The sequence below is a fragment of the Miscanthus floridulus genome, chromosome 2 (genome assembly GCF_019320115.1).
Source record: "Miscanthus floridulus cultivar M001 chromosome 2, ASM1932011v1, whole genome shotgun sequence".
Lineage (NCBI taxonomy): Eukaryota > Viridiplantae > Streptophyta > Magnoliopsida > Poales > Poaceae > Miscanthus > Miscanthus floridulus.
This window is the reverse complement of record NC_089581.1, coordinates 60,287,827-60,303,058: the sequence shown is the minus strand read 5'-3', so window position 1 is coordinate 60,303,058 and position 15,232 is coordinate 60,287,827. Positions and strand designations below refer to the sequence as shown.

General features: G+C 43.5%; 1 protein-coding gene across 1 annotated transcript; it reads right to left on the bottom strand.

Moving 5' to 3' along the window:
- Positions 1–265: 265 nt before the first annotated feature.
- LOC136538941 (nascent polypeptide-associated complex subunit beta-like) lies at positions 266–3,938 on the bottom strand. Its single transcript, XM_066530863.1, has 6 exons — positions 3,787–3,938; positions 2,751–2,818; positions 1,381–1,529; positions 1,250–1,306; positions 969–1,007; positions 266–790 (listed from the first exon to the last, which is right to left on the bottom strand). The coding sequence occupies exons 2-6, from the start codon at positions 2,816–2,818 to the stop codon at positions 636–638; spliced, it is 468 nt and encodes a 155-aa protein (XP_066386960.1). The 5' UTR covers positions 3,787–3,938; the 3' UTR covers positions 266–635.
- Between the last annotated feature and the right edge of the window lie 11,294 nt (positions 3,939–15,232).

Below are 15,232 nucleotides of genomic sequence, written 5' to 3'. Positions count from 1 at the left end.
ATCAGACGTGTGGGCCTAGGCGTGGGCCCAACAAGACAAGGGAGACCTTGCAAGGAGCTGTTCCTGCTGCTACCACTCTATCGCCAGTTTCCAACACTACAAGGCACAATAGCTTAGGCTAAGCAACAACGCCAACCCCATAGTTTCCAACACTAATACAAGGCACAAGAGCTTAGGCTAAGCAACAATACCACAGTAAACAAGTACCAGCTACTTGAAGCAGGTTCTAACATGACAAGCAGGTAAGGATAACAGATGAAACACGAGAGCATGAAATGATGATATATTTTCTACAGCCCAGGCAATTAATGGCAGGTGAGAACTGATATCTGGTATTCACCCTCGTGAATCATGGTACCTTGGTTTGGTTTAGGAGGCCTTCACCATTAACAAGACTTTTACCACACAAAGGCAAGGGAAATATATGGGTGAAAAAGAGAGAGAGGCGTACTTCATGTAAAATCCCACCAGCACATCCTACCAAATTCTCGTTCACGACATAACCGGACCACAGGCGCAAATACGGTAGGTCAGAGTTCTCAACAGGTCTCTTCTCATGGCAACGCTTCACTTATAACCCCTTCACAACAGCAGGCCTGTAGCAAAATTATGATGACTCCTTTTTCTCTTCCGACCTACTCAAATGTCTCTCCAGGGACAAGCTCAGGAACGTCGTCATCATCGTTCTGAGCAGCACCTGTGCTGGCACCAGCCTCTGCACCAGAAGCACCAGGGGCCTGCTTCTGGAATTGCTCCGCAAGCCTCCGCAGGTTGTCCAAGTTGTCAGGACCTGAATAGGAGGTAAACCAAAATCATTTCTGGTACAGCATAGTTATGGAGCTCACAAGTTGTAACTACATATATGATTTCAGTAAATCTCCTATATGGATTTTGAAACAAAAAGGAACATATCTATAGTGTTATAGATTTTGAATTCAATAGGTATCCATGAGTAAAGAGAAACATACCAAGCTGATTGATAATGGACGGAAGCAGATCTTGCAGCTCTGTTCAAATAAGAAAAATACTAGCATAAGAATACTGTTATGCAAATCTAGCTCAAAGAAGTTTGTAACTATTTTCTCCTTGAAATTCAAATTGACAAAAGGCATGCGTAACACAGAGAACCAGCTGCCGATGTAGGACATCATTTAGAAAGCCAGCACACAACAGAATGAATAATATTAAGCCATTAAGAGCATCTTAACAGAAGCTAATTAAGCAGATAATGCAAGTCATGAGAACATACTCTTCGTCTGTGGAGTTCCACTGACCACCCATGTATTAGCACCAATTGAAGCTTGCACTGAAGGGGAACCAAAAAACCATTGTTAGAAAAGAAGTGAAGTACTAATCTTGTTGAGTACTAGAGTATCTTACCTTTAGGATTCACAAACTGAATAACAACATCGTCCTTAAAGATGTTGACCTCTTCAATACCAGGAATGGTGTTCACTCCTATTCTTTTCAGGGTGCTCTGAAGCCTTTTGTCATCTGTGGTTGTAGTCTTGTGGACTGCCTTCTTCTTCCTGCCAACAATCAAAGCGAATTATAAGTACAGAATACAGGGCTTTCCTAGAACGGTACCATACATATGACAGCATTGGTACCATATATACGACAGCACCAGCACGAGTATGATTATGCGCTAATTTAAAGCAAGTTCTTGAGTAGAACATGATTTGAACTATATATATAACATCATTTGACTACCGTTTCAGCTCATAGCATATTACCAGGTAAAATTGCATAAGTCTGCAGACAGTACCATAAATAAGAAATTATTTTAGGCAAGTTCATGTACAAAAACAAAAACAGGCACACATAAATAAACAAAGGTTGGGAAAAATGATCCTGTTAAATCAAAAGAGTAATTACTCCACATAAATTAATATATGCACAGGTTGTGAGTGCAACAGAAATGTATGTGCTAACCAAGGTTATAAAAGGCGCTAGGCGCTCTCTCTAGGCGGTGACCCTCCGCCTAGAGCATAGGCGTGCCTAAGCGAGCCTAGGCGTTTTTCTAGGTGTTAGCATTTACATATACATATATTTAAAAAAGAAAAGGAAATAAGAGATAAGTGGACTTTATTAAAGAGAAAGGCCTGTTAGGCCCTGACAAAGCAGGCTAAAAGAAGCCCAATAGCAGTATTTTCAGACCAAGTCCAACACGTTCATATATATAGTGTGTAACCCTAAGAGCAAACGCTTCTCTCCCATCCCAGCCGCCAGACGCAGCTCGACTGCTTTCTTCCCGACGCTTCTCTTCTATCCCGAAATCCCTTCCGATGGTTCTCCTGCCTCCGACGGCGGCAGCTCTTCCGCTCGCCCTTCGTTCTCCTCCCCCATGGCGACGCTGGCTTGCCCCCATCCCGCTGCTGCTGCCTGCTGTGTCTCGTCTTCCTCCCAGCCACGCCCCAGCCTCCGCCTGTCACATGCGTCCTCCTGGCTGTGTTCCCAGCCCACCCTCCTCTCGGCCATGCCCGCGCTCGCCGCTAGCCTCCTCCTGGTGCGCTCGCTGCCACCCGTCGTCCCTCCTGCAGGCAGCACAGCCCACTACCTAACCTCCACCTACCCCCTTAGGCGAGGCGGTGCCCCTCCGCCTAGCGCGTAAGTGCGCGTAGGCGAGCGCCTAGTAGCGCCTTTTTGAACACTGGTGCTAACATAAAGCAAAAGCACTAAACAGAAAGTAAAGCTCTGCAGAACTGTTGACACGTCATCTTGAATAAATACAGTAGAAGAATAAGCACCTGCGCATGCTACCCTTCCCCCCAGTGCGCACAGCACCTGCCATCTTCTTGAGCTTTTCAACATTCATCTGCATGAAACACAAAAAAGTCAGTACACAATTTGTTCAGTAAAGGCAGCAGACAAAACCAATATGTAGTACAGTTGTCCGAAAGAAGTAACCGAAAGCAAAAATTACAATGTCAAAGAAAACGTATTTGCACATAGGAAAGGAAAAGGTGCAATCAAACAATGAATGCCATAACATGGACTAAAAGTGCATGGAAGAAGTAAAAGAAAGTGGCAAAATACAACGTTGAGGCACGGCATAAACAAGTAACCGAAAACAGAAACGGAAAAATTCCTAACCGCAACCAGTTCAGACAACCAATGGCATGCACCCTGGTCCCTGGCTATTTCAGCAATAAAAATGTGCATGCACCCTGACTATTTCAGCAATAAAAATGCTCATGCACCCTGGCTACTTCAGCAATAAAAACAACATGGCAGAGGCAGTGCATAAGGTGAGCCACGCAGTAGACATCTCCTGAGCCACTAGTAAATCGGACTTAATCTAACTTCTCTGGAGCTAACTGCCCATTCATTTACTAGAACTATCCATGCAGCAGCTACCTATGACAAAATGCTACGAGTCTACCACAGTATCACTCAGAGTGTGAAAACTAAATCCATGACTTCTTATATCGTGCAACACTACGTAATATAGCACGGCTGCTGCTATTAAACATCATATCAAGTGATCAATCAGGAACATGGTACATCTTCTCCCCGAGCACAATACCGCAAATCTAATAAAAATGGGATCTACTAAACCCCAGTTCCTTCCTGCTAGCTCCGACCACACATCAAACAACAAAACGGCCCAAGAATAGCCTCCGATTACAACTCAAATCGTCCAAACGCACATGTACGTAACCGGGCCAAGCGACAAGCGTGCAGATCCAGCAGCTCCTAGGCCAAACAAAATCGCGCAAAACACCGCTACTCGATGCGAGAAGGAAGCTACTCACGCTACGGGACTGGAGATAGGAAGCTCACCTTGGCTCGGGGGAGGAGGGGAAGCCGCGGCGGCGGCGACTGCGGCGGCGGCGCCGGCGGCGCGGATGAGGAGAGGAGAGGATAGGAATGCGGGAGACCGGGAGGTGGGGAAAAGGATAGGGCTCGGAGGCTGGCTGGCACTGGCAGCCACTGCGAGACCCTTTCTAGTTTAGGGTTTAAACCCTGAGGGATTCTAGGCCGTCCGATTTCTGATGAACGGGTGCCGCGGGCTCTGTCTATAGCGTGTGGGAGTGGAAGGCTCGTCCTCGCCTGTTCGTGGGGTTCAGCCGTTCAGGAGTTTAAGTGCGTGGTCTCTTACCTGTCTGTGTCCTACAATACACATGAGAGTAGCCCTGAGAGCATCTTCAAGAAGCCCTCAAATGAGGACTTTTAGTTTTGATTAAGAGCCATAGGTCTTTAAATTGCATTTTATCAGTAGACATATATCAGTTGGTTAGGTTATTTATGATAGAGTCTACCTATCCAAGGTCAAGTCCTCGACTTGGTACGGGTGCTTGTATTTTCGCGCTATAATTTCAGTGATAGGCGACGTCCCTGTCGACAGCGAGGCGCCTGTGGTGACTTCATGAATCTCGAAATCTATCGGCTTGGTTCTTTCGAAGGTGCTCATAGGGATAGGGTTTGCGTACGTGTGTTCATAGGGGTGAGTGTGCGTGCATGTTTGTGAGCGTCTGTGTTTGTAACACCCCGGTGTTACGAGCTTGCTTAGCATCGAGATTTAGGTCCGAGAAGGTGTAACACCCCTAGTGTTACGAGCTCATTTAGCACCGTGATTTAGGCCTAAGAAAAATTTTCAGAACGAGTTTTCTCAAATTTTAAAAATTTAAATATTGAGTTTATGTTTAAAATGCCATTTTTAGCAAATTATATTGAGCAAAGTAATTAAATAACGCTTAAATATTTTGTCTTTATGGGTTAGTGCGAAGTATAAACCTTTGCATGAAATAATTATTGGTGGAAGTTAATTGAGTTAAAAACTTAAAACGAAATAGAAATAAAAATGTGAGTGCCGCTGGCCACTCGTCCCTCCTGCCTCGCCGGTAAGACGGTGTTGTTTTCCCTGCTCTGAATCGGTCGCCCGAATTACTCATGTCGCGCCGTGCTGTCCCTGCGTTGATGGAGTTGGCCGAACCCTCATGTTGTTTGCTTGCTCTATCTCTGATCGTCCTTGCCTATCGCTGTCTGTCTTTGTGTCAAGGCCAACTTGCTGCTACTGCCTCTATTTGTCTGCCTCTTCCTTGTCTCTGCGCTGCTCATTGGTGAAAGTTGGCTGACCCTCGTGCTGTTGTTCCCTTGCTTGTCTATTTCTGTGCCTGGCCCCCAACTCCTGTCTGTCAGTTGCTCAGTTGTCCCGTCGCTGCTCGCTATATCCCCTTGCCTCTTCCTTTTCTATACCGCAGCACCATCGAGTCTTCAGGCAACAGTAGGCCCCTCTTTTTTTTCCTCGTCTACCACGAGCTCGGCACTTTGGCGTCTGTGCTTTTGCCTGGCACGCCGCACCACCGCAGCCCCACGCCTCCTCCACATGCTGCTGCTCCACGGCGGCTCGCCGCCGACGCCCTGCCTCCCGCGAGCGCAAGTCCTGGCTACGTAGCTCCCGACGCCGCCCGCGCTGGACCGAGCCTCCAGCGCCACCTGTAACACCTCTGGTGTTTTGACCTAATACTAAAATTTGACATGTCATCATGTGCATTGCAAAGCATTCATATAGTATAAAGTTTTGAATGCATTCACTAAATAAGGTTTATTTCATAATGTTGTTATTTCATGTGATGTGTTTCAAAAACCCTAAATAAAGATCATGACCACAAGGGTCAAATTTCATGTGATCATGTGAGGCCATGTGTCATTTGACTCAAATAACCCTAATGGGCCATGTTACTGGTCAAAAATCAAAATCTAAGTAAAAGGAAGACAAATCAAATTTGAATTCATATTCAAATTATAAAAGTCCTTTTTGCCCCTTTTGACTAATTCAAAATCCATGAGGAATTTGGGGTTGAGGCAAAAAGCAAAGTTGGAGATTATTTTATGTAGATCAACTTTGGTATTCAAAGTTTTTCAAGCTTACATATAAAATTTGGAGTAATTTTGAAATGATTCAAATGCTCAAATGCACCCCAAATTCAAATTTCAAAATGGAGGCAGAATTTGAAAATATTTCTAGAAGCAAAGTTGTAGAGTTTGAAAAATTGAACAACTTTCATTTTTGGAGATTTTCAACTTCTTTAGAAAATTTGTGAGTAATTTGAAAAATGGACGCAGTGGCAGTTCTGTAATTATTTCAAAAATCACCTCCACCTCTCTGCTTGCCGCCGGCGCCACGCGGAGGTCACCGCCGATCGGATTTCGCCGCTTTCACGCGCAGTGACACGCCCAAACCTCCGTGGCGAGTTCGCCCGTGTGCTGTCAACACCGCACGCCCTCCTTCTTGCTATAAATAGGAGCACGCCGTCGTCATTTCCGTTTTTCACCTTCTGCTCTGCTCCGCCGCCAGCTTGCTCCGCTCGCCGTAGCCTCCGTCGAGCAGCATTCCGCCATGCCTAGCTACGCCTACGCGATCGTCTCGGTCCTGCGCTTCTCGGCGTCTTGCCTACGCCGCTTGGGTTGGCCGGAGTCGCTCGACGCAACTGCTTCTTCCCCGAGCCCGGCCGGAGCTCCGCCACCATCGCCTCGACGTGGCTAGGCCGTTCCAGACCATCTCCGCCTTCACCAAGCCCACCGACGTGACCGTGGTGAGCCACTGAACGTGAAGTTCACTTCGCTTTTGACTCTACCGTAGTTTTGCCGGGGTTACGCCGTGAGCCGACGTGCTCGAGCCGCCATGGCTCGGCGTGGGGTCTTCTCCGGTGTACCTTCTGCCATTCCAAGGACTGGGGATGGGTTCGTAGTAAGGTGTAGATCATTTTGGTGAGGTCGGCTTCGCCGGAGCGTCACCATCGGCGCATTTTGCGGCCGGTCAGTGAGGGTAGCGCCGCCGTGATTGCTTTGAGTCACTGACAGTGGGGTCAGCCTGTCAGTGCGAGTGAGGAAGAAGAACAGTGATGATTTTTATTTTCTGAATTTGTGAATAGTGCTGAAACTTTGGGAATTTGTAGGAAATTCATGATAGCTCCAAAAATTCTGAAATTTTGTGTGTGGCTTCTGTACATGTTCTAGTATGATTTAAAAATTTGAAACTTGAAATTTGAATAAATTTTTAATGTTCAAATATTCAGTCCATTAATTGAAAAATGCAATTTCCATGATTTTTGTAGGTCACTGTATAATTCCAAAAATTATGAAATTTGTTTTGGTACACTAATTTGTCATGAGGAATCTTACATAAAATTTTCAGGTCATTTGGAACAAGTTCATTTTTGGGCTTAATTCCAAATTAATTCAAAAATAGATAAAAGCAAACCCTAAGTGTTTGATTAGTGTTGGATCTTGTTTTGGTCATGTTTTGTGACTAGTAGGGTTTCAAGATCCATTTGGTCAAGTCACATGTGTGGTTCTTAATGGTAGGATTGCAAGTTGGTTTTGTTGGCTTGCAACTGTACCGTGAAATAAAATCATTTGCGGGTGTTTTTACATTTCATGTACCAGTGAAAGCATCATGTTTACATTATCATCATGTTAAAGCATATGTTATCATTTCATGTAGAACCCGAGAACGAAACGATTCTAGTTGAGCAAGTTCTGGAAGAATCCCCGGTTGTCACGGGATTCGATAATTGTGGTACTGATCCGGAACCTGAGATCGTCAACGAAGGCAAGCCCCGGTTTATGCATTAAGCCCTTACCTTGATTACTTTGAAAAGTTTATCACCTATGTTACTTATTGCATTAAGTTGTTTAATTCAAATGTTACCTACTTGATGCATTACCTACCTTGTTACTTGTTTACCATCCTTGAAGATGTTTCTATTTACGAAGGCGTAGAATGCTTAGTATGCTTTATAGTAGGCTTTCAAAGTAAAAGTTTTGATACAATCAAAGATGGCATACTGGCCAAAGAAAGAAAGAAGGTTGAATGAACTAGAGACTAGTCGGGTGACTTATCTTGAATGTTGGGTAATGTTGCCGGCTATGTCGCTTAAAGGCCACTCATTGTGGATCTTCTGAACGAGACACTTTGTAGTACTGGTCACATACTCCGGTAAGCCTATTTCGGCTAATCCGATACTAAGACGAATGCCCGTGCACTGGGAGTGGAGAGATGGCAGGAGTAGCGTGTACCCTCGTGGCTAGAATGTAGCCAGATTTGAGGTGTGCTATGCTCTCGGGTGGCATGGAGACGGCTTAGTATAGGAGGATCCGGTAGCGAGGTTGATATATGCAAGATTAAGTTCTACATATGTCGTGTGATAAGGAATCCCCAGCTGGGACTTGAATTAATTCAAATTGCTGGTGCTCCACGGATATGGAGACTCGATTCATTACAGAAGCAATGCAGGACTGGTGAATTACTAAAATATGAGAAAAGAATGGAATGAGAAAGATTGGAATATGGGAAATGTACATTTAGTTTGAGATAATGAACTAAAAGGACTTAGGGGTAAAATTTGAGAATAGGATAAATATAGTAAGCTTTTGGCAAAGGACTTTGAATTTTGCTACATCCTTACCTTGTCCTAAACCCCTGCATCCCTAAAGTCTTACACCCGTTACGTCGGGTTAGTCTTGTTGAGTACCTTTGTACTCAGGGTTTGTTAACCCTTGTTGCAGGTGAGTCGCATGCGTAGGCTTGTTTTGGTCCCTGCTGCATGTCGGTGTTTGAAGTCAACGACGATGAGGATTAATGAATGGCCTTTGGACAAGGCACTAGTTTGTATGATAAATAAAGTTAATATAATATTATCCCGCTACTATGGTTGTATGACACTTATGGTATTGTAAGTTTGAAAACAACTGGTTTGTAATTATGTTATCTTAAGACTTCCGCTATCTTTTACTCTGGTATATATTTGAATAAACTGTTGTAATCTGCAATGACTATGATTGGGATCCTGTTTGAAAAGAGAATCGTGGATGATTCGGGTTTCCCGAGGACACCCGACAGACCTGTTGAGTTGTTGGGAACTCGTGTACGCTATCCGAGGTCTGTTAAGACAACGATAGGATGCACATGGGCCCGATTTCTTAGGAGGTTCTGCCACAGCTGGTATCAGAGCAGTTCCCATCTATGATCATTGTAGGTTACTTTGGAAAACCTTCAAAATGATTTGGATCAAAGAAAGTAAACTTGATATTTTAAAGTTTAAATTTCTTTCTTCTTACCTTTGATCTAGACTCAATCCTGACTTATTTGAAAAGTTTGTGGCGGATAATATGATTAGGTTTGTCCTATGTATTAAAAATCTAGTACTTATGATTATATAAATCTTTTGTACTTAGATTCGTAAGATCGATTCATGCATCATGCTTGAGCACATTGCATAATAATTCCCCTTAATAGTGGTTGGGTAAGTAATGTCAATCCCATTCTTGCTAACCTCCATTATCCTCAAGCTATTCTTATAGTCCTACCTTAAATCCTACAGGCTATGGCAAAGACCAAGAAAACCACACGCAAGTCCACCGGACCTCATGGAGTCCCTCGTCACCAATTGGCACCAAGAAATCATGAGCTTGGTGAAGGAAGTTCCAAGAACCTAGGAGAGGAAGGATCTTCAAGCAACCCCTGCCAACGTCGAGAACCTTAACAAGGAGCTCAACACTCTTCATCGAGCTCATGCCAAAGATCAAGAAGAGCTGGCAGAAATGCAAAGAGGTATCACCATGACCATGGAGCTACGGAATGAAGCCTGGACACGAGAAGATGCGGCCAATGAACGCAGTCAATGAGTTGGAGTTCTACGTAGAAGACCTAGAGATGGACAATGCTATTCTTCATGAGAATGTCCACCTGTTGTACGCTCAACTTCATCCTCCTCATGGGGATGGTGAAGTTACCGATGAAGAAATGATTGTAGCTCCAGGAGAAGTCGAGAATGAAGAAGAGGAGGAGGATCCTGAGGAGTTGGTGTACTTCTTAGATGAAGATGAGGTTTCGTCCGATATGGGCACGGATGCCGAAGACTGAGAGCTTGGAGTAGAAGTAGTTCCTGTTACTGCTTTCCTAGAAAACCAGGGTTGTCTTGTGGGATACAAGACATGTAATATAAATAAGGACCCTTTGTAGCATGAAACCTTTTAATGCTTTCAATAAAGAATAATGTAAGTAAATGTGTTTCTCTAACAGATGCCTCGTCCTATCACCCGAACTGGTGCTAGTGGCTCGCATGATGATGATGAGTGCCCAAATCCTCCACCAATGCCCTCGACTATGGCAGATGCCATAGCCGCACTCATCAACGCAACGGCAGAGAATGCTAGGCTATTAAGGGAGTTGGCGCAGAACCAGCAGGCACCATACCCTAATCAGTGGCCGTCGTAATAATGGAAACGACGAGTCAACCTATGTGGATTTTACTGACACACGTCCGCCTGTGTTCTCTAAGGCAGAAGAGCCTTTAGAAGCTGACGATTGGCTTAGGACAATAGAGCAAAAGTTTGAGCTGATTCACTGTACCGAGGTTCAGAAACCAAGGTTTGCGACATAGCAACTCCGAGGAGCTGCTGGTGCCTGGTGGGCAAATTTGGTAGGCAGTACAGCCCGCTGGTCACCAAATCAACTAGAGGGAGTTCAAGGATGCCTTTAGGGCACACTATATTCCAGACGGTGTGATGACCATGAAGTTAGAAGAGTTCTTGGCTCTTAAGCAAGGGGAGCACCCAGTGATGCATTATGTTGGGCGTTTTAACCACCTGTCGCAGTATGCTATTGAGTATGTGAATACTGATAGGAAGAAAAAGAATCATTTTCTTAGAGGCCTGAACACTAAACTTCAGACCATGATGGCAACTTGTGGTAACGCAACTTACCACGAGACAATCAACATTGCTATCGCTTTAGAGGAGAATTACCGCCGACACAAGGAGGCGAAGAAGAAGAAAATATTTGCTTCCGGATCATCGAGTGGAAAGCGTCAGAAGATCGTATACCATCCTCAGAATCATGGCCGTGCACCATTCCGCCCACAACAAGGCCAAAGCAGGCAGCAGATCTTTATTCGCCCTGCAACTAATACGCCTTATACTCATCAAGCACCGCAGCAGCAGAACAATACAAATAATGCAAACCGCAATGCTACTCCCTAGAATCACAATTTTCCATGTTATAATTGTGGTAAACCCGGACATTTTTCCCGAGAATGTCCGTATCCTAGGAAGAACAATCCTGATGCACCCAAAGCCCCTGTTAATCAAGCTCAGAATCAGTACAAGGGTAATGCTCAGATCAATCAGAAGGGTCAGGCTGAGAAGAAAACTAGAAGGGTATTCTATACTCAAGTGGAATCTATTCCAGAAGGAGAACCAGTTATGATGGGTATGTTTCCCATTGCTAAGCATCCTGCAATTACCTTATTTGATTCTGGTGCATCCCATACATTCATCAATCGTACATTTGTTGTGAAGCATGGGATAGCTATTGGGGAAACAAAAGAACCCTATCATATACAGTCGCCTGGGGGACGAATCTGTACAAGGGAGGTAGTTCAGCATGTACCTATTGATTTGGGAGGTTATGAGTTCCCTACCAATATGCTGATATTAAAGGATCAAGATATAGATGTGATCCTTGGTATGAACTGGTTAACTCAACACGGGGCTATCATAGATGTCCTGCGTAGAACCATAAGGGTAAATGCACCTGACAGCAAAACCCAACTTCTCATCCAACTTCCCTTTCCTAAGAGTACAGTGGAAACTAGTCTGTGCAACTATTGTTGAAGGAGCCGAGGAAAATTTCAGTGGTATGTGAGTTTACGGATGTCTTTCCCGATGACCTGCCTGGTCTGCCACCAGACCGAGACGTAGAGTTCAGAATTGATCTGAAACCAGGGACAGCACCAGTGTCCAGAAGAGCATATAGGATGCCACCTGAAAGAATTAGCAGAATTAAAAATGCAACTACAAGAGTTGTTAGACAAGGGTTTCATTCAACCCAGTTCATCACCTTGGGGATGTCCTGCTATTTTGTGAAGAAGAAGGACCAAACCTTAAGGTTATGTGTTGACTATAGGCCATTAAATGAAGTCACCATCAAGAACAAATACCCCTTACCCCGAATTGATTTGCTTTTTGATCAACTTGCGGGAGCTAAGGTATTCTCAAAGATAGACTTAAGATCAGGCTACCACCAGATTAAGATCAGACGTGAAGATGTGCCGAAGACAACGTTTACTACCCGATATGGACTATATGAGTATCTAGTCATGTCTTTTGGGCTGACCAATGCCCCGGCTCATTTCATGTACCTGATGAACTCAGTTTTCATGCCCGAGTTGGATAAGTTTGTCATGGTGTTTATTGATGACATTCTTATCTACTCTAAGAGCAAAGAGGAACATGCGGAACATCTCCGTATTGTTCTACAAAGATTAAGAGATCACCAACTATATGCCAAATTCAACAAATGTGCATTTTGGTTAGAGGAAGTGCAATTTCTGGGTCATGTGCTATCTACTGAAGGTATAGCTGTTGATCCGAGTAAGGTAGAAGAAGTCCTTAACTAGAAAGCACCTACAACTGTTCATCAAGTTCGTAGTTTTCCTAGGGTTGGCAGGGTATTACCGTCGGTTTATCCCTGACTTCTCCAGAATTGCGAAGCCAATTACTGGACTGTTGAAAAATCAAACTAAGTTTGTATGGTCAATAGAATGTGAAGAGGCCTTTCAGACATTGAAGAAGTTGCTGACAACTGCACCAGTATTAGCACAACCTGATATCGAGAGGCCATTTGATATCTATTGTGATGCATCTAGGAATTGGTATTGGCTGTGTTCTAATGCAAGAAGGCAGAGTCATAGCATACGCTTCCAGACAACTCAAGAAGCATGAAGAACATTATCCCACCCATGATCCTTGAATTAGCTGCTGTTGTCCATTCACTCAAGATTTGGCGACATTATTTATTGGGCAATATATGTCATATCTATACGGACCACAAGAGTTTGAAATACATCTTCACCCAGTCAGAGTTGAATATGAGGCAAAGAAGATGGTTGGAACTTATTAAAGATTATGATTTAGAAGTGCACTATCATCCGGGCAAGGCTAATGTGGTTGCCGATGCCCTGAGTCGCAAGAGTCATTGTCATTGCCTGATTGTAGAACCGATGCAGCGAACATTGTGTCAAGAGATGGAGCATCTGAATTTACAAATCATAGAACAAGGTTCCCTGTCCAATATTGTAGTTGAGTCCACTATCAAAGATCAGATCATTGCTGCTCAACTAGAAAAGTAAGGGCATAGCCCATATTAAGGATAAAGTCAGATCTGGGAAACCAACATGTTTCAAGATTGATGAATCAGATGTCGTATGGTTCAAGGATAGGTTGGTAGTACCCAAGAATCTAGGAGCTACGAAAGCAGATTCTTGATGAAGCTCATTCTACAAGATACTCCATTCATCTGGGTAGCAACAAAATGTATCATGATCTGAGAAAGAGATATTGGTGGACCAAAATGAAAATAGAAATAGCTCAATATGTGGCCAAGTGTGATATTTGCCAGAGAGTCAAAGCAGTTCATATGAAGACTGCAGGTCCATTACATTCATTGCCAGTTCCATCTTGGAAGTGGGAAGATATCTGTATGGACTTCATCGTGGGACTGCCCAGGACATCTGCAGGCTACAATTCAATATGGGTTATTGTTGATCGTCTAACCAAGATAGCTCATTTCTTACCAGTCAGAGATAAATATCGAGCGGAACAGTATGCAAAGCTTTATCTTGATAGAATCTTCAGTCTGCATGGGGCACCCAAGACCATTGTCTCTGATAGAGGGTCATTGTTCATATCCAAGTTTTGGAAAAGTCTACACGAGTCTTTAGGGAACTAAACTTATCCGTAGTTCTGCTTATCATCCGCAAACCAACGGACAGACTGAAAGGGTAAATCAAATTCTTGAAGATATGTTAAGAGCATGTATTCTTTCCTTTGGTGCTAAATGGGATGAATGCCTTCCCTTAGCTGAATTCTCATATAACAACAGCCATCAAGAGAGCATTAAAATGGCACCATTCGAAGCACTGTATGGCCGTAGGTGCCAAACACCTTTAAATTGGTCAGAAGCTAGAGAACGTTGGTTCTTTGGACCGGATGTAGTCAAGGAAGCTGAAGAGAAAGTTAAACTCATACAAGCCAATATGAAGGTAGCTCAATCCTGACAGAAAAGCTATGCTGACAAGAGGAGACGACCTGCTAGAATTCAAAGTGGGAGATTATGTCTACCTCAAGGTATCACCAATGAAAGGAGTTCATCATTTTGGGATTCGGGGAAAGTTGGCACCCCGATATGTAGGTCCTTTTCAGATCCAACAACTGATGTGGACCTAGTCGCCTATCGCGTCAAGCTACCAGATCACATGTCAGCGGTGCATGATATCTTCCATGTATCTCAGTTAAAGAAGTGCCTTCAAGTACCTAACCAAGAGATTGACTTTGGTGATGTAGAACTGGAACCTGATTTGACTTATGTCGAGTACCCCATTAGAGTCTTAGATCAGAAAGATCGAGTCACTCGGAGACGTACGATCAAGTTCTACAAAGTACAATGGAATCAACACACTGAAGATGAAGCTACTTGGGAGTCCGAGGATTACTTAGAAGAGAATTTTCCTGACTTCTTCACTTCTATCTAGTTGCAATACCTTGTCTATATTGTAACTTGTCTCGTTTGTCAACAGAATGGAAAACCCCCTCACTAGCCTTTTGAATAAAGTTATGATGTGTTAGCTTGACACATTTCCTTTTCCATTACTTAGCCTTAAGTTTTAAATCTCGGGACGAGATTTCTTTAAGGGGGAAGGGTTGTAACACCTCTGGTGTTTTGACCTAATACTAAAATTTGACATGTCATCATGTGCATTGCAAAGCATTCATATAGTATAAAGTTTTGAATGCATTCACTAAATAAGGTTTATTTCATAATGTTGTTATTTCATGTGATGTGTTTCAAAAACCCTAAATAAAGATCATGACCACAAGGGTCAAATTTCATGTGATCATGTGAGGCCATGTGTCATTTGACTCAAATAACCCTAATGGGCCATGTTACTGGTCAAAAATCAAAATCTAAGTAAAAGGAAGATAAATCAAATTTGAATTCATATTCAAATTATAAAAGTCCTTTTTGCCCCTTTTGACTAATTCAAAATCCATGAGGAATTTGGGGTTGAGGCAAAAAGCAAAGTTGGAGATTATTTTATGTAGATCAACTTTGGTATTCAAAGTTTTTCAAGCTTACATATAAAATTTGGAGTAATTTTGAAATGATTCAAATGCTCAAATGCACCCCAAATTCAAATTTCAAAATGGAGGCAGAATTTGA

What these genes read in the sequence shown, in the direction of transcription:
- LOC136538941 (XM_066530863.1), bottom strand. Translation starts at nt 2,818, where the DNA reads ATGAATGTTGAAAAGCTCAAGAAGATGGCAGGTGCTGTGCGCACTGGG. An exon ending in TCAGTTTGTGAATCCTAAAG is followed by an intron (nt 1,307 to 1,380) that starts GTAAGATACTCT and finishes GTTCCCCTTCAG; the next exon opens with TGCAAGCTTCAATTGGTGCT. An exon ending in TGGAACTCCACAGACGAAGA is followed by an intron (nt 1,008 to 1,249) that starts GTATGTTCTCAT and finishes TTATTTGAACAG; the next exon opens with AGCTGCAAGATCTGCTTCCG.